Source organism: Heterocephalus glaber, unplaced genomic scaffold, assembly GCF_053883595.1.
Source record: "Heterocephalus glaber isolate CG9 unplaced genomic scaffold, H.glaber_assembly_v1.0 deba00000818, whole genome shotgun sequence".
NCBI lineage: Eukaryota > Metazoa > Chordata > Mammalia > Rodentia > Bathyergidae > Heterocephalus > Heterocephalus glaber.
The window spans coordinates 18,549,749-18,568,641 of NW_028258164.1; the positions used below are offsets into that span (position 1 = coordinate 18,549,749).

At 55.1% G+C, this 18,893-nt stretch overlaps 1 protein-coding gene across 1 annotated transcript in view; it reads right to left on the bottom strand.

The window, feature by feature from the left end:
* Nucleotides 1-2,147: 2,147 nt before the first annotated feature.
* The window catches only part of Ptprn2 (protein tyrosine phosphatase receptor type N2), a 611,205-nt gene continuing 594,459 nt past the window's right edge, over nucleotides 2,148-18,893 (bottom strand). The window contains exons 21-23 of the mRNA XM_004860321.4: nucleotides 18,693-18,757; nucleotides 7,628-7,701; nucleotides 2,148-3,580 (exon numbers count right to left, since the gene is read on the bottom strand). Coding sequence (XP_004860378.3) covers nucleotides 3,509-3,580; nucleotides 7,628-7,701; nucleotides 18,693-18,757 — 211 coding nt within the window. The 3' untranslated portion in view covers nucleotides 2,148-3,508. The remainder of the gene's footprint in view (nucleotides 3,581-7,627; nucleotides 7,702-18,692; nucleotides 18,758-18,893) is intronic.

The window sequence follows — 18,893 nt, forward strand, 5'->3', positions numbered from 1 at the left end:
GGGGACCCATGGGACTCACTGGGTCTGGGTCAGTTCGAATTGTGGGCCTTTTGTCCTGTGGGGTGGGACCAACTCCACACCACACTCTCTTGTAGGACCTTTTCTTTTCTTTTTTTCTTTTCTTTTCTGTTCTTTCTGGTACTGGGGATTGAACCCAGGCCTTTGCACTGAGCTACACCCCCAAACCTTTATTTTTCCTTTTGAGGTAGGGTCTTGCTAAGTTGCCGGGCCTGGGCTAGAACTTGCAATCCTCCTGCCTCAGCCTCTCAGAGTGCTGGACTTGCTACCCCTGGCTGGGGCTCCTCTTTCTGTGAGACTCCTCTCTTTGAAGTCCCGAGGCACTGTGTTCCCCCCCACCGTCTTCAGACTTGCACGTTGCTGTTCAGAGGAATTTCATAGGTGGTTGTTTGATATGGCCATTAAAATTAAATGACATTAACTGACATATTATATCAGGGTACAGACAGTAAATATTCAACTATGGAGCAAGGGCTTGTGGTCCTCCAGGCTCCCAGGGAAAACAATGCCTGCAGCAACAGGTTTTTGCAAGAGAAAAAGCTTTATTGTGTGGGTAGCATAACCAGCCAGGGTCTGGGCTGAGCTCAGGTTGGGATTTTACAGGAGGGAGAGGGGCTGAGTTTTCCCTGGGTGGCTGCCCTGGCACAGTCTGGGGGATTCTGAGCTTGTTGCGTGGTCCTTGGTGCTTCTGCTCCCGTTGGTCCTGGAAAGCCACTCCCAAACTGTGACCAAGGTTAGTGGAAGGCCCGGGATCCTCCTGGGAGACAACTCTAGCACTTGGTCACTCAGAGAACTCATGCCCATGTGAGTCCAGGCCTTAGCTGATTTCAAAACCTGGCTGCTTCCTAATCATTCCCACTGTTTCTGTTGCCTCAGGTAGCTGTACTCTTACCTATGGCTTCCCCTCCAAATTCTGCCCTGGTGCTGTCACACTGGCACTGTTTGCTGAAGGTGTGTCAGCACACAGGGCACCCTGCTTGTATCTTCAGTGTGGATGATTGTGTAGATGTCACATGTATGGTGAAGACAGGATGCAAGTGTGTGGGGCCTGGGGCCTCCCCGTCAGGGACAGCACAGGAAATCGAGGACAGAGTCCTCCAGGATTGGAAACTAGCTACCACTATGGGCAAGTGACATCCAGGTTCATGTCTCCTCCTGCCCATCCCATGGCCACTGTCCAGTGCATTCCGGTGGGAGGACTCTTCCCATCACCACTGCGGGCTGGCCCAGGACACAGAGCTCTGGATAACTGGGGTATGTGTCCCATGGGCACATTCAGGACTGAAGGCTCACGGGGCAGGGGTGCCTGTGTCACTCTGTCCTTCTGCCCCTCAATGGCAGCATCATGGCATAGATTTCCCCAGGGCTGGGTTAACATTCCCGGTGAACCCAACCCAGTATCCAAGCTGAGCTCTGCCCTCTGTGCAAGTCCCGTAGTGAAGCTGACTGCTCTGTCCTCAGCCTAGCTCTGACACCCTGGAAGCCTGGTGATGGTGAACCAGTGATGTGGCACCATAGAGGGCAGTGGGGTCTCAGGGACACCAGCAGGAGGCACTTGGAGAGGAAGTTCCCAGGAGGTCACGCTGACAAGGACACACCAGAAGCTCCTGTGCCCGGCTTCCCAAGAAACACACACTGACATGCTGATGGGTGCTGTTCAGGAGCAACCTCGTATGTGACAGCCTGACTGCCCGTGACTTCTCACCATCACTGGATGAAAGAGCCAAGTAGAGGAGGAGTCAGAGCGACACTGCAGGGGTGCCATCCCCTTACCTGTGGCCTGAGACATCCCGAGTGTGCTTCCTGTGCAGTGAGAGGTGCAGGGCTGGGGTGACACAGGCTCTGCTCACTGAGGATGGAAGAACCAGTCCCCTGGGTCAGATCTTGGATGACACATGCTGTGGGGCTCGCTGGGCAGGCACCGCACATGGAGTCTGGCACTGCCTGTCGCTCTGCCTCACCACCATGATGGGGGCAGCCCCGACACCCACAGATACTCTGCAGGCCCTGCCACCGCCTAGAAAGGACCACATTCTGATTGAGCCATTGATCATTCAAGATCTTCAGGAAACAAACAGATGGACAGGAAAATAATTGCTCTGTGCTTCTCAAATAAAGACCACCAAATGTGAAATCAGAAGTTTAATATGACACCATTAAATATATTTATATATCTCACACCACAGGGTTTTATTAAAACATAGGAATTTAGAAATTACAAGTAAGTATATGATTCCTATATTCAGATAAATTCATTTCTATTAATTATTATTTAAATTCCAGGTAGGGAGAAATGATTTCAGGAGAGGACAGGTATCAAAGCAGGTCTACAATACCACTTAAACCAGAGCATCCACCCCCTCCCTCCCTTCCTGGACCTCCTCATCACGCTTGGCCACAGATGGCACACGGAGGTGGAAGGGATGGAGGGGCACTGGGCGGGGCGGGGTCTCTATGTTCAGCCTTAGAGAGGTGTCTGTGGCTCTCGGCAACACCACTGCATCACCCTGATGTCGTCTACAAAAGGGGCTTTTCCTACTTGGGGGGGCAGGGGGAGGAAACCTGATGCTCCAGTGTGATTTTGGCACCTCTGAATCATGCAGACTCGTTTTGCTAACCATCGGGAGGCAGGAGGGCCCAAGTCTCTCCCGGGGCTGGGGTGTGGATGACAGCGGAGTCAGGCCATCCGCCCCTCTCCTCCCTGGACTGGACCTCCAAGCATCCCCTGGGACCACTGTGCCCTCAGGACTCTTGGAGCTTGCTGATCACCCACTCCTGCTCCAATTGGATCACCTCCCAGGAAAGCATGTCAGGGCATCTTGTTCTAGAGTATAGATCCTGATATTCTCACATTAATAATGGGCCTCACCTATAACCTCAAGTGAGGTCCTGACCTCGGAAAGAGTGGCAGGGAGGTGTCACCCAGGGAAGCTCCTTTCTGTCCTGGGGGACCTGCGTGGCTGACTTGGCCCTGCACAGTGCTTGGGGAAGCAGGTCAAGAGGAGCTGGCAGCGACGCCTTGGGGAGGTTCTTCCTTACCTTTCTTATCCAAGCTGTGGATGCTAACGTTCCTGCCTGAGACTTCTCCCATGATGGACCAGCCTCGAGGCCGGTGCCACGGTCATTTCCACACCTGCTGGCTTCCCAGGTGCCTGCCTCCCTGCCCCACTCACCCACTTTGACAAGCTGCTTCTGAGACCATGCTGAAGGGGCCAACTACCATGTCACCAGCACGGCAGGATTTGCGGTTAAGAATGCAAATGTGTGCTTTAGGAAAAGTAATCTTCTCAAGAATGTGAAAACAGATGAACTGATTCTCCCCTCTTCCAGTCAGATGTTTCTGCAAGCCCCTCTCACTCAGTGAAACATAAATACATTTTCGGGGGTGAAGGGCGCCAACCACAGCAGCTTAAGGACCCTATCACTATTTGGTCACGATGGGAGACACACGGGTGGAGTCACGGCGTGGTCCTGGTGGCTGCGGTGGTGCCTACTGGGGCAGGGCCCTCAGGATGGCATTGACCTCCTCGGCTACGGCTGTCAGTGCAAACTCAAACTGCTCCTGTGAGGGGACAAGGAGAGGACACATGAGTGTGGCTTCAGTGGGGAGCTGTGGCAGAGATGCTGGGAAGAGAGAGGAACCAGCAGTCATTGGTTTGATGACAGACTGGTCAGTGTGGAGGGCATGGACTTCAGGGTGGGACATGTTGTCTCCAGAGCTGGGTGGGGAGCAGTGGGTCCAAGATTACAGGGGACCCCTCAAGCCTTGCTGAGTGCTGACCTTGGGACTCCGCACCCTAGCCCCTGCCTTCCTGGGGTGGAATGGGGGGGCAGGCAGTGGGGGCATGGCCATTAAGACCATCACAGCCATAGCCACGGTGGGCTTGTTCTGTCCACAGATGTGTAGAGGCGTGGTATCATCATAGCTTGGGAAGCCACCTGCCCCTGCATCCCTCCTAAGTGATGTGTGGTGGCCAACCTGCCTTGGGAAGGGTATGCACACTCACATGTGACCTGTTTGCACAGAGCCAGCCTTGGTCACCCTGGTATCAGGACTGTGGGCTTCTCGAGGGGACAAGCACAGACCTGATGGCACAGAGCTCCAGGGAGACACCAGGCACTTGACAGTCACACCAGAGGAGTCACGGGCACCATGGACCTCACATGCCATTGCCTGGCCAGCCAACTTGATTAAGGATGGGCCCACCGGCGGATGGAGCCATTCTTCCCTGTCATTCTGGTGGCAGCGCTGATGTGGTCTGGTGCCAGCCTCTGCCCCACCATGGTCACAGTGTGTGAGGCTCAGCAGTCGGTGGCCATGTGTGGAGTAGTGTCCTCTGAGCTGGTTACCCGGATGGGCCCCCAGGAGTTGGGGAGGAGCCCCAGCGTTTGAGTGTGAAGTGCACTTGTGAGAGGAATTCACACCAAGGGAAATAGGAAAATGACTGCAGAAGCTGCACTTAAGGAACAAGCCCTGATCTCAGTGAGTGACAGAGACACTGGTTTTCTTGGAGCAGGACCTCAGGGCCTGTACTGTCGGGTGGCACAACTAAGGGGCTCCTGGTGATCGATCTGCCTTGGTGGGGAGTGGGTTTAGAAGCAGCGCCGAGACGCGCTGGCCAGGGGGCTGAGCCCAGTGGGTGGTTGTCCAGCTGCCCTGTCCACACTGGGCAGGAAGAAGGCCGTGACCACGGACACACATGTGGGGCCAACCACAAGGGAGCAGCCACGCTTCTCACACTCACATGCACACGTACACACACACTCTCTCACACCCACGTCCCATCCGGGCAAGCTGGCATCCTTCTTTCCTGGGTGGGGGATGAGCTAGTCACTGCTTTATCTCCACAGGGACAAGTGTCAAGGAGGAATGCAGGTGCAGGAAGGGAGCCTCAGGTTGAGGACACCCCGCCACTGAGTTGCCACGGTGACCTCACTGCAATGCTGTGCTCTCTTTGCAGCAAGCCTACCCATGTCCTCACCCAGGGCCTCATGGTGACAGCTCCTGGGGCACCGGGTCTCTGGCCTTGGCACTGCCACGACTTCCCAGGTGTCCAGCTCACCCTCGGAGGTGACAGATCCTGTTCCATCAGGGGACTTTGTTAGGTGTCTGTGGTTCCTGAGACCCATTCTGCTAATGCAGGGCTCCACTAGGCGGCTGCACAGTGCCAGGTCTGTGGTCACATGCTCCAAGCAGAGAGGTGTCAGCTCCCTGGGCAGGCGCAGACCCCAGCCTGTGCACGGGGTGCTCAGCTGCTGTTTCATACACTGTGTCTCTCTGGGGTGGAGCCGACCTGGGATTCTGCAGCCTCAGGGGTGGTGCTGGCATGGTGGTCACTGAGGAGGAGTGGCAGCAACTTCTGTGTAGCTCAGCTCCCAGGAGCTGGACTGATGCACACACCTCAGGACGACTGACTGACCTTGATGAGAGGCAGTGGGTGCCTGGGGCCCACAGGGAGCAGGCCCTGCATGAGGAGAGCTGTTAGCTGGGACGGAGGCCACAGGACGGCGTCTGCTTTGCCACAGTGCTGGGGCGAGAGTCCAGGGTTGCGGCAGATGTGGCTCCTTTCTCCTCAGTGTGTGCCACAGCGCCTTGCTCAGGTGGGACTGCTGAGGCTGGTATCGGGGAATAGGACGTGGACACCAGGGGCCGAAGGGCTTTGTCCTTGTGGGGTGTCAGGAAGGTTAGGTTTGTACACAGGCCTTGTCTGGAACCAGGTGCAAGTCCACACTGAGCTCAGAGGTGCAGGTAGGCAGGGACACTGTTGGCTTGAATTTCCCACCATTGTCATGGAGTAGGGGCCTGCATACATCCAACTTTGTCCACAGCAGAGGTCGATGCTCCTTCCAGGGTGTGATCTCCCTGCCTACTGATGTCACCCGCCTCCACTGCCTATCCCCAGCTACCTGCAGCTTGGGGGTGCAGGCCAGCGGGGTGGTGCCTGGCCTGACCTCTTGTGGCAGGATGGACCTTCCATGGGGCATGGAACCTGAGAGTCACCTGAAAAGTCACTGCCTGTGATGCCGTCTGTCTACAGGGGCACTGTGGCTGGTCTCTCTCAGGCGACACTGGGTCACTAGAGGGAGCAGCCATCACCTCGAGGAGGCTGGGTGCACTCTGGGCTGAGATGTGCTGTCTGTTCCCAGCCTTGGCACCTCTCTATGGGAGCCAGTGCTATGCCTGGGTTCATGTGGCCCACCCTACCCTGCATGCACATGCTACTGTCACAGTGCTCAAATTTCACCCTAACGTCTGGACAGCATGAGGGGTCTAGGAGATGCCTACACCTCCCAGAGAAATCAGCTTGGCCTGGACGTGCAGCCAGGGACCATGGGGTGTGGCTCGTGGTCTGCCAGGCAGTGAAGGGTTTTGTTGTGATGCTGGGATTGAACCTAGGGCCTTGAAAGTGCTAGGCAATTGCTGAACCATGGGATACATCCCCAGCCTCTGTAAGGTTTTTAGAACTTAAGATCCTCTTAAGTTATGGAGTCAATCGGCAAGGGGATCTTTCAGCAATCTCACATCTGTGTGCACACTAAGCATCCAGTGTGTTAGGACCTGACACCAGCAGGGGAGATCCATATTTGTGACTTCAGGATGTCCAGGATGTGTGATAGATCTGATCCCTGTCGGTCTCCAGCTGCCCGAGTTCCTGAGCTCCTAGATCAATCACAGCCCATTCCTACATCCTGCGGTCCCCACTGGAGCCTGGGAACAGTGCCTACTTTGCCAGGACATGACACACCTGTTCCGCTCACTAGGTCACAGCGCCCATTGCTATGGCCATGTACTCAGACATTCTCACTCCCCCAGCCTCACACCCCTCTTCGCCTCCTGCCACCTAAGCCCATCCATCCCACAACCCCCCTGCCCTAGCCCTAAAAGACCCAGCTCAATAAACTGGACCCAGACTCGCTTTTGGAGTCACTCCAGAAGGTCGTGCCTGGACACCCCAAGTTCAGGTTGGCTGTGTTCTTCACTGGGTCACTGTTTACTTAACAGGATGGACATGCAGGAGCTGCTGCAACTAGACACAGCATTTCTGGAATGCTCAGGGAAGAGGGAATTGGAGCAACCTCAATTTTAGGTCTGGTTAATCAGAAAGCTTTTGTTTTTACCCCTGTTGTTGCAACCTGGTTTTCGCTGAGTCTGAGCGATTCCGGGGGCACCAGGACCCCCTACATCCTAGGGACAACTTGATGCCTTCACCCCAATGGCCAGGACCCAGCACAGGTATGGTTAGGGAGGCAGGAGATGGAGGGCCAGGTATGCATTTGGTGAGCTGGGGACATCCCTGGGTCCTGGGGTTTGTCTTTTCCCTCTTTCTATAGAAACTTGGTGTTCGTCCCCCGGCCTCAGAGAGACATCTTGTTCATTGAGTCTCCTACTTGGGCTCTGCCTGCAGCTGTAGACACCGACAGTTCTCACAGCTATGGGTGCCCTGTGACCCTCTCAGGAGGGCCAGGGTGCCCCTGCATGAAGAGGACGGGGTTGGACAGCAGCAGCCGGCCCATGTCAGATCAGCCTGATCCCCTCTCTGCTCTCAGGAAACAGCTGCAGAGAGACACCTCTAACACCCTGAAAGTCCCGGAGCACTGATTGACATACCTTTGTCTGGACCATGCCTGGTCTCTGGTCCCTCAAGTGCTCCAGGGTAGCCGCGATATCAATCTCTTTAGCACCTGCAACAAACCACAAATTGGGCTGAGCTCAGTGCACAAGATAATCCACGCTGAATCTGTCAATCTCCTGTTATCGGGCTCCCTCTGGGCAAAGAGGCCAGTTGAAAATTATTACACTCGTCCCTCAGCAGGCTTGGGAGGCAGCTGCAATTTCAGTGTTCACACAGAAAATAAGGCAAGGGCAGCTTTCATTAGCATTAATTTGAGAAAGCCGGGCTAAGAACAGTCCTAGATGCCTGTATAGATACCACACTCACCACCAGCAACAGCCACCACTAGGAACTGAGTTTTGTTGGGTTGTTTTGGTGGCATCTGGACTGTTAAGTCAGAGGAAGCAGAGTATGTTTTGACTTTGATTGCATAGAATTATTTCTCATTTTATGAAAGGAAGGTTAGAGCGATCTCTTACACCTAGTACTGGCCTTTGAACGCAGAGTTCCCTGGTTTCTAAAGCTGAGGGCTGCAGATGTGAAGCAAGGGCTTTGCTGTGATGAGGAAACAAGAGAGGTCCAAGGCCATGTGCAGCGGACCGCACCAGATGCCACCAGGCACCACAGGACAAGCACAGGGTGCTCTGGAGAGCAGCCCCCGGGAGGAGAATCCCCACCGAGCCGGAGTGTGGCCTTGGCAGTCTTGACACCCTAGTCCTGTGCTGCTGTGGCCTCCTGGGTGGCTGAGCAGCCATGGCCAGCACTGCCTCAGGAGCACACATGCTGTGGCCTGTAGGACCAGAGGTGGCAGAGCAGTGAGGGAGAAGGTAAAGCATAAATCTAGCTATGGGAGCTAAGGAGAGGGGACAAGATGGGCGGCACCTCAGGGGAACCAGCTGAGCTGGAACCGTACATCACATCTGCATAAAGGAAAACAGCAAGAAGCCTGGGGAAGCTGTGGCAAGGCTGCCTGGTGCCGTCACTGACTCTACCATCCCCGGCCCACGCAGCACTGGGGCCTCTGGGCCACCCAAGGGCAGGTGAAGTGCCTTCAGAGCTGACCAGAGGTCTCCCCAGCTTCTGTCCATGGGCAGCACACCTCCTCTGTGTGTCTAGGACACCAGAGCCCACTGCCCCTTCTCCGGTAGCCTCTCCCTTGTGGGTGGCCAGTATCCCTGGGAGCTGGATGAGAGGCATTCTCAGCTGAGGACAAGGATCAGGTCCTGGTTTGCTTAGGTGTTGCTCTTCAGGGGTTCAAAGGCTGTCAATGCTGAGAGGCCATAGGACCCACTGCCTCATTTTAAAGAGATTCCATGCATTTAGAGCAGTCTGGAACAGAAGGGTGAGTCTCAGGGGGTTGGTTAGGAAAAGGAAGTGGCAGCCAGCCAGGTCCCCTGCAGGGACCATCATCCCCCAGCAATGGAGCCCACACAGCTGAGTGACAGTGACAGCCATGCAGGGAAACTTCCTTCTCCCAGAACAGGCCAGGAGTGAGAGAGGGGCTTCAGGGCTCCCACATGCGGGCTTCTGGCCTTGCCAGGGCACCAGCCCTCATGGCGGCCACGACTGGCCCTCAGCAGGGCTGCAGCTGCTGGTCATGCTGCACATTCTGTTGCACCTGAATTTCAAGTGTGAAGAATGCCAACCTGCAGATAGCACGGTGCCTGAGAGGATGCTCATGGCACTGCCTTCTCCCTCATCTCAAGCCCGTGAGGTCTCCCCAGGGATGTGGGGCACAGGCTGGGCTGAGCTCACCCAGAGAATGGTGAGCCCTGTGACATTTAGTGACAAGGGCGGAAGAACAGCCTTGTGACCAAACTCGGCAGCTTCCCACAAACACCCTACAGCCCACAGGAGGATTTCTATGTCCCATGAGCACTATGCCAGCACCCTCTGCCCTCTCACAGGGAGGGGTGGCTTCTGCAGCACCCATGACTCTCACCTGGGGGCCTGTGCATGGCCTAGGGCTTCTCACGAGCATCCCAACTATGACTGATGTCAGAAGCCATGGGGCCCAGGTCGTGTGGCAGGCACGGCTCCCAGATGCAGAGACCAGCAGGGACACTCCTGGCCAGGGCTTTGTGTTCGCTGTGCAGTGTGCTCAGTCAGGCCTCTTTGGTGGTGTTGTGGGATTGGGAGCTGGGCTCTGATGAAGTTCATCAGGACTGGTCCAGGGTATTAAAAATATGTCTTTTTTTTTTTGGGTGCCAGGAATCAAACTTAGGACCTTGCACTTTCAAGGCAGGCAGCGGAACCACTGAGCTAAATCCCCAGCCCCAAAATACGTCTATTGGTTTTTTTAAAAATAAATTTTATTTTATTTTATCCCTTTCCCCCCTCAATACCCCTTGTCTATTGGTCTTTAAGAAACTTTTCTGAAACAGAAAAAGAGCAGTTCAGAGTAGAAATGTCCGGTTGGAATCCAATGTGGCTTTCTGAGTTCTACAGAATGGGCATGGCTCTGTGTTGGGGTCCTGGTGCTGCTGTGAGTGTGGATTCAGGCCACCACCTTGTCCTGTGGCAGGGGCTGTGTCAGGGCCCTGAGAGACGAGGCCAGCGATGCTGTGATCTTCAGGGTACAGCAAGGCTCACTTCGGGGACACTCCAGACAGACGGCAGCTCCACAGCAACTATTGCCCTCTGACCCTGGGCCTCAGGTGCAGCGTGAGGCATTGGCCTCAACAGAGGAGAATTTCAGTCCTCTGAGGTTGTCACGTTGAGGGTCCACCTGGGACACAGACTCAAGGCTTCCGTGATTTAATCCTGAGGGCTGTCTGCACCGCAAGCCTGGGTACACTGTTAGCACTGAGAGCCACTGGCTGCAGGCCATGTCCCACAACTCTCGTGGGGGGCCGGGGGCCCCTGAGAGCTGGAGCTGGTGTGGCCAGAAGAGCTTGTCCTCACGTGGGCAGTGACGTGGACAGGTGGTGCTAAAGACAGACCCCAGGGCCAGGCAGGTCCTCTGGTGAAACGCTATGACCAAACCCTCTTGCTTCACGCCTCTGTGACGTCCTTTCACAAGACTGTTCTCAAAAGAAAGTGGGAAAGGGAAGCAGAGTGCCCTGAGTTCACCCAGATGGGGCACGTACGTTGTAAGAAATACCAGGGAGATGCTCATACTTCGCCTGGCTGACACCAAGGCAAAACAGCGGAGGAAATTAAATTAATGCTGAAAAAAGTGGAGAGCACTAAAGTTAGGTAGGTAATGGATTTGTTAAGTAAAATCCATTGTCTGAGGTGGATGGCTAATGTCTTCTTGCATGCTAGAATTAAGAATAATTAGTTATCTGAAGTGTGTGTGGAGACAGTTTTAATAGAGCTCACTGCATAATCCCTTATGAGGGACAGAAAGGCAGCAGTGAGTAGCTCAGCGTAGCCGCCCCAACACCAGTGTGAACTTTTGCAGGCAGAGTGGCAGGCAGAGGGCTGAGTGCTGTCCTTTCCCTTTGTGGATGGACCACTGAGCTTCAGGGTTGGTCTGAGCCCTGGCCCAGAAGCTCCTCTGGCATCAGTGGTAGAATTCTTTCCAAGAATGTGAAGCCGAAACTGACAAAGGTCACATTCCAGGGGGCAGTGATGCTCAAGTCAAAAAGCTGGTGGACAGTCCAGGGATTTTATCACATGCAAGAATCCAGGTGGAGGAGAGACAGGATGCAGGGACACAGTGGGCAGCCCGGTGCTCTGCCCGGCCCCCAGGAAGCCCATCCCCCAGGCTGCATATCTCCCATCAAACACCACAGCACCAGCCCCGTGTGTGTGTGTGTGTGTGTGTGTGTGTGTGTGTGTGTGTGTGTCTTGCCCTCAGGGCCACCCAGAGGCATCCAGTGCGGCTTGGTGACACTGACTACATCATTCCACCTCCAGTCATGGTGGCTGAGGAGTCTACATATTGGAAAATACATTTTCAAGACAGCGGAGGCTTTTTGAAAGCTTTAGATAAAAAGTATTACCCAATAAACATTAAAAGAACGTTAGTATTAAAGTATTAAAACTATTTTTTACGATGAAAGAATCAATTTGAAGCTGAGGAAAACTGAGTGAACGTGCCCCTGGCGTCTCTTTATGATGTTTGCTTTGATTTCTGTGGGAGTTGGTTCCAGGCTGTGTGCGGCGCCGGCTGGCTTATGCCATTACCTGTCTCCTTCAGGTGGATGGGGCACCAGGCGGCCGTCCTGGGAATGCTGGTTGTGGCTGCCCAGCTTCCCACATTGCTCAGGAGTGACAATTTAATAAGCATGGAGGCCTCTTTGTAGCTGTCTCACCCAGGAGGTTCTCAGACTGTAGGACACGACGTGTTCTTTATTGAAGCAAACCATAGTGTGTATCAAATGTCCGTGAGAGAAAGGCCTCATGCACAGGGAATTTTCTAATTCTATCCCCTGGAAGGTCCACGAGCACAGCTTCTTGCACCCAGCCTGGGGGTGCCTTGGTTTGAGCCTTTGGTTAGGAAGGGCTGGACCACGAAGGTCAAGTTCACCCCATCCCCTGGCCCTGCATGGGCATGGAGGTGGGTGGCAGAGGGCACAGTCTGAACCCTGATGGGACCTGGCTCAAGGGCACAGGGCTGCGTGGGCTCTGGAGTCAAGCACATCTGCCTGCACCACAGCTGGGTGCTTGCTGCCTTTTGGCACCATGTACTGCAAGCATGCAGGCACACACATGTATGTGCCCACTGCACACACCTTACACACACACACACACCACCCTGCCACATGACTGCGTCCACATACAAGAATCATACATGCAAAACACCTCACCACACACTCACATGCACACACGAGACATCCTACGTCCACAATAGCCCACCACACACACACACACACACATACACACATATCTTTGGGGGCCTGTTTTACTGAATTTTTATTCATACTCCTATGTGTGATCCTAACTAAACACTTAGAAAAATTGAGCTGGGTGTGTGGCCCAGGCCTGTAATCCCAGCACTTGGGAGGGAGGCTGAGGCAGGAGGATCGCTGTGAGTTCAAGGCCAGCCTGGGCTCTGTAGTGAAGTCAAGGGCAGTCTGAGCTGCACAGTGAGACTCTGTCTCACCCCCACCCCTCAAAGGGCAGGAAACTTATAAGCAGGAAGATTTTTTTGCTGATCTCCTTTTTCAACATTTCGGTAGGATCAAAGGAGAGAAATCTTCATCATATTCATTTGAAAATCAAGTATTTCAGAACCAAGACAAACTAGGTATTGTGTTTCTTCTTTTGAACAGATTCAAAATCGTTTGTGTGGAGAAACTGAGGTATCTCCAAATCTTTACAAAAGAAGAAAGCTGAACAAAATCTCTAAGTGTGCATTGTTGTCTCAGTTGCTTCCTCTACTGCTCTGTTCGGAACACACGACAGGTCCTTCAGCTTCAAAAGGGCACTGACACTGTGCAGTTACGGGCTGGTTACCTTCTTGGGGACCCTGCCTGACTGGTGTCATAGAGACATGGAGGGATTTAATTCGGTGTGGCAGAGGTATCCCGACTATGGCCTCAGCATCCTACTGAGTAGTGACCAGGGTGCTGTGCATGGGACCCTCCTGTCACCAGGGACGTGCTGGCCAGGAGTGGCCCCGCCCTGGGCTGGGGAGAAGGACACGGGGTGGGAGGCTGGCAACGCTCTGGTAGCTGCCCAAGTGCAGAGAGCCCAGCAGATGGAGAAATACTCTGGCTCTGCCCAGGGACCCTGGAGTCATGGAGGGACGGCGCCAGGCCAGGGAGGCCGTTCTGGCAGGGGCCAGAAGAGCAGCAGGAGAAAGGAGAGGAGCAACAGGAGAGACCAAGTGAGCAGGTCTCTGCCCACAAGGTGCAGAAGAGGACCAGGTACAGACACAGGACATGATGCCTTGGGACAATGCCCGCCCACACAAGCCCGCTCCCCTGCGTATGCAGAGCCCATTAAGACTTTGAGTCCTGACGCAGCTTGGACCTGAAGAACGTGGACTTAAGAACTGTGCTCAGAACCCCAGGATGGTGACATCCTCTGCCAGGGTCATACTCTGTTTCTACCGAACTGTCCCCAGGTTCCCAGGTCTGCGGCTGTCAGCCCGAGCAAACTCTCCAGGGGCTCTGCTCTCTTATGGCTCAATCTCTGGGTGCCAAGGGTGGCTGGGGACCAGGAGAGGAGGTGCAGAGCCAGGGTTAGCTGCTCCTGCTGCTTCTGTTGCTCGGGGGTTGGGGTCACCTACATGGTGACCGTGGCGGTTGTGGGTGCAGTGGAGGCCACAGAAACCCCAGAGGGCTTGTGTTCACTGTGGTTTCCAAAGACTGAGGTGTCACCGGGTCCCAGGGCCCAACCCATGACCATTTGCATGTCTACTACCTGGCATGTCTCGCAGTGCACCTGCTCTCAGAGCCACATCTGTCCCTTGTGCAGGGCCCACTGCCATCTGGCCTGGGGACACATCCGGCTCTGCACACCCATGTGCCCATCACCACTACTGGGCACCGGACACTCAGAGGGGGAATATGTGGAGAACACTCAGATGGGAGGCGCCCTTGGCACTGCCAGGACAGCTCCTCCAGGGAGGGGGCCCAGGGCCATTTGTCCCTCTGCTGAGCAAGTGGGTCCTGTGGAGCCAGTGAGAGCTGGTGGCAGGCGCTCCCACCAAGGCCTCCACTGGCCTACAGGCCATTGGCAGGCACAGGCTCCAGCGACCGGGCCCTTCCTGCCTCTCACCGAGGTGTCCTGGAGCCGTGCTGGCCAGCAGCGGGTGCTGAGCCGCTGGGCTGGCTATGTGAGGCTATGGCTGTCCCTGTGGCCCCGAGTGGCACCTGCATGGTTTGAGTCCATGTTTCTGAAGGAATAGTGACCAGACGGTGCCCATGAGCAGCAGACTCCACAAGAGAACAAGGGGAGAGGCCCAGGTGCACCACCCAGGCCGCAGGTAACAGGTGCAAAGGTCCTGCGTTTCGTGGCCCTGCCAGGGGAGTGTGGCCAAGAGTGAGTCAGTGACCATGGCAACCAGCCCAGGGTCCTGGAGATGCCACGTGAGGAGGATGAGAGGGGTGGGTACAGGTCAGAGGCTGTCACCCTGCAGCAGGAGGTGCGGCCCCAGCTCACTGCAGAGGACCCTCTGTCCTGATGGGCAGCTCTGTTGCTGCACTGCCCACCATGGCGGGTGTCCCCAGTGCCCTTGAGGTCAGGCCTGTTTTGATTTTATTCAATTTTAATTAAAGTAGCCCTGGGTGGCCATGTATTGAACAACCCAGTTCTGAGGGGTGTTGGTCTTAAGAGTTCAAGGAGCCAGAATTGTCACTGAGGAAGATCCTCCAACCTCCACCCCATACTGGGCATGCCTAGGCATGCCTGTGCACAAGGGTGGCTGGCCTTGCTATGTCTGCAACCCTGGCTCCCTTCCAGCTGCCTCCCATGCCCCACTCAGCCGCTCAATTAGAAGCCAACGCCTCTCGTGAGGGAGTGGAGCTTCAAGACTTTGGATGCAGCCGCGACAGCACAGGCAGTGAAAGAGGAGTTTCTAGGAGTCTTTAGATGGCAACCTGGATGCTGCCCAGTATTTTCATGCCACAGAGGCCACGTTGGAGATCATGCCTGCTGAGGGGCCACTTGTGGGCACAGGGAGCCCTGTAGCAAGGCCACTGCCCATGCAGAGGGCGGGGCTGAGCTGACACAGGTCCGTGGCAGCTGGGCAAACAGCCACAAGTGCACAGGAAGATGGTCAGCATCATGGGGAGATGCAGACCAAAGCCACACATGACACTGCCTAGCACTCCCTGGATGACAGCATTGAAAAGACCAGTGCCAGCTGTGACAGGGAGAAACAAGGACTCCTGTGCCCTGTGGTGAGGATGAGTTAAGCACAGACTTGCTCCTTGATCCAGCAGTTCTGTTCTTAGGAATATACCCCAAGAACTCAACACTGAGATTTGAGCAGGTGCTAGAAACCCATGTTTGTAGTGTCACCAGTCCCTATAGCCAAAGGGTGGAAACACCACCCATGTCCATCCATATCATGCTCCACCAAGCGGGGGAACATTATTCAGTCCCGAAAAGGAAGAATTCTGAGCCACGTGGTGAGCTGTGGGACTAAAGGACTTGGCTCCACTTGTGGGAGGCATTGCAAGTTGCCAGTCAGAAGAAATGAAATAGCAGGTCCCTGCCCCTTCCCCAGTGCAGAGGAAAGCAGTGAGATGGACCAGGATGCTGAGGATGCTGCCAGGGTCACAGGTTCTCATTGTCTGCTCACATGCATGCAGTCAGACGGCCCAGGAGAGTGCTGCATCTCCCGGCACAGGGACCTGGCTAGATGTGTGCTGGACGGTGAAACCCCTACCTGTGGCCCGGCAGGGCTGCCTGAACTCGTGCTCTGGGTGCTCTGTATGACAGCAGTGCAGGGAGGCTGAGCCACGCCCACCGGAGTGGAGCTCCATGTCTACCTGGCAGGAATGTGGCCGGGCACCGAGTTCCACACCACCCCAGCTGTGCTGCCTGCCTCCTCACTCTGCTGGGTCCTGGCCATTGTCTAGCTAAGGAATCGTGAGGAGACAGGGAACCTGTGGGCTTGGAGGTGCAGGATGGCTGGAAATGGGCAAGTGCGAGTGGAGGGCAGCTGGGCTGGAATCAGCTTCTGCGGGGTGTGAGCTGAGCCTCCCAGCGAGGGGGATGAGCTGCCGGGACCCCGTTTGTCCCAATAGCAGTGACACTCGCAGGCCCCACTTTCTACTACCTTGTGCAGAGGGCAAGCCTTCTGCTTTGATTTCCAAGTGCGTCTTTGTCTGCTTGCTAATAAACTCCACAGTGGAGAGAGCACTGAAATGATTCTGTGCTTGTTCTTCAGGCCTCATGATCAGCCCTGCCTTAATCCCTGAAAGGCTGAGTGAGCCCTGCCCGACGCCATGCAGCTGGGCCCTGGACGTGCCCAGCCCACTGAGCCACGGACGAAGGCGGGCACACAGGAGCGCGTTGCAAAGCATTCTTTGGGAGCTTGCACAATTCATTCCTTTCAAGAAAGGGAAACGGGAAGAAAGGCTTCGTGTCCAGGGCTTTGGGCCTTTGATCATTTGATGAACGCTGGGCTGCAATGTGGGCCTCCAGCTTCTCAGGCCAGACAAAGACGGTCTGGCCAGCAGCACGGGACAAAACCCCAGTGGCCTCTGAGGGCAGCCTGGGAAAGGCCACCCGCCCTTTGATCTCTCCCGAGACCACGGGGTGGGTCAGGGGATTTCACACCAGGAAGGGGAGCAGGTCAGGAGCAGAGAGAGGGTGAGTAGTCTCAGAGAAAGCCACAGCCATCCCTGGGACTGTTCCACACGGCTGGGCTTGCACTGCAGGACACCAAGCCCACACTTCGAATGCAATCTGATGCTGCATAGTTGCAGAGTACGGTGAGCCAGCAGCACCGGACAATAGCCAGCCCTCTGGGGCAGCAGAGAGCAGCTCTCCGTGCTCCTGCGGGAGGGAACCTGTGCCCCCTGAATTCCACCTGCAGTCACCGAGGGCCTCTATGCAGACCACATCAGTGCCAGCACCCACTCAGCACCCTTCCTTGTGCAGGAGCAAGTGTCCCTTTGCAGGACGCTATGAATGTTGTGTATGACCCGCCACAATAGACAACACGTAGGTGAAACGGCCGGCCTTACTCTGGAGGTATTTTGAGCAATAGAAGGAAGATATGTTTGGGAGAGAGGGAGGGTGGGTAATAAGGGAAGAATTATAAACTCTGTCAATAGCTCTGAGCTCCAATTTGCAAAAGAAAGGGTGTTTAAGGAGAAGACAGGAGCATTAACAAAGACAAAATGACTTTGAAATAAAATTTGGGATTGTGTTATGTTTTCAAACCAAAAGGTAGCATTAACAGCGATAACAGAGCACTTGTGTTTTGTCCCAGCTCAGCCTGTGCACATCCCCAACACTCAGCTAATTTCGGTGGCACAGAGACCAGCTTCTTGAGTCCCTGGCAGGGGCAGAGGAAGAGGAGATTGGTGTGGTCTGGCACCAGCCACCAGGAACTTCAGGTGACTGAGCCTGGCCACAGGACTGTGTGAGTCACTGGCCTCTGTTCCCTCTCCACACATCTGTCCCCGCAGCTAAAGAAGAGCTCTGGCTTTGTTTTTGCCAGAAGAAAATGGAGCAAGAAAGATGCTTAGCCTGGCATTTGTGTGTCGTGTGTGGAGACCCAGGTTCACACCCCAGGCCTGTGGAGGGGAGGTACCCTGTGCGGAGGGGTGACTTCTCCATGGCCCATGCATGCTCAGAGCCTGGGGAGAGTGCAAAGCCCCACCCAGCTCTGTGTTTCCCAGGGTCCTAGATTACACCAGGTGCCACAGGAAAAGCAGTGCTCTCAGAAGGCCTGGGCACAGGGTGTGGGGTGTGGAAAGCTAGGACACACTCACTGCGACTCAGTGCCTGCGACCCCAAAAGAGGGTCCCTGGAGCCTCTGCTCCAGAGGCCACCTAAAGCTCTGGGTACCCTGTCCCACCTTCTCGGAGAAGCCAGGACAGCTCTGCCCCTTGCTTCCTTGTGGGGCACTGGGCCCTGTGCTCTCTAACAGTCCCTGATGGCCAGCGCTTTACTGTTTGGACACTGCACCAACTCTGGGAGGGGGAATTTGGGGTCTGGGGGCACAACTTAGTGGTAGAGGGCTTGACTAGCATGAACAAAGCCCTGGGTTCCATCCCCAGGACTCCAGTTCGGGACATTCCTTTGAGACAAGGGAATTTATGTTGGATGACATGGCCACCGGAGACTTTTCTGCAAACACAACTTTAACAGCAGCAGAGACCTGTTCAAACAGTAGGGATGTCTGAGCCTGCTGCAGTCTTTTAAGATTCAAGCTATGCTCTCCCTGGCTCTGACAGAATCTCAGAGTGAATGTGGTGGATTCTTATCAAAGCCCTACTATGTGTCCAGCACATGCAGGCTGATAACAAAGGCCCGACTGCAAACATAAATGTGCTGGAGGTAAATAGCATTCAAATGATTCAGGAAAGGAACAACAAACAGCTGATTTTCTCCAAGGCCTCCAGTGAGTATTATGCCCCACGTTGCTGTGGCAACACCTCCCATCTCTGAGCCACAACAAAGCAGCCAGACGTGCGCTCTCACCTTTGGCCATCTTATTGAGAACCATGTCGATCAGGATGTAGGTTCCGCTCCTGCCGGCGCCGTCGCTGTCAACAGAAGGAAAGAGAGTGAGCATACTGTTTATCCCCGTGAGCGGGGCACCCGCAAAGCCTTTATGTTCCCGGGGGGGGGGTTGATGGGGGGGCTGGTGAGGGAGATGGGAGGGTGGGAGGCTCTAGGGAA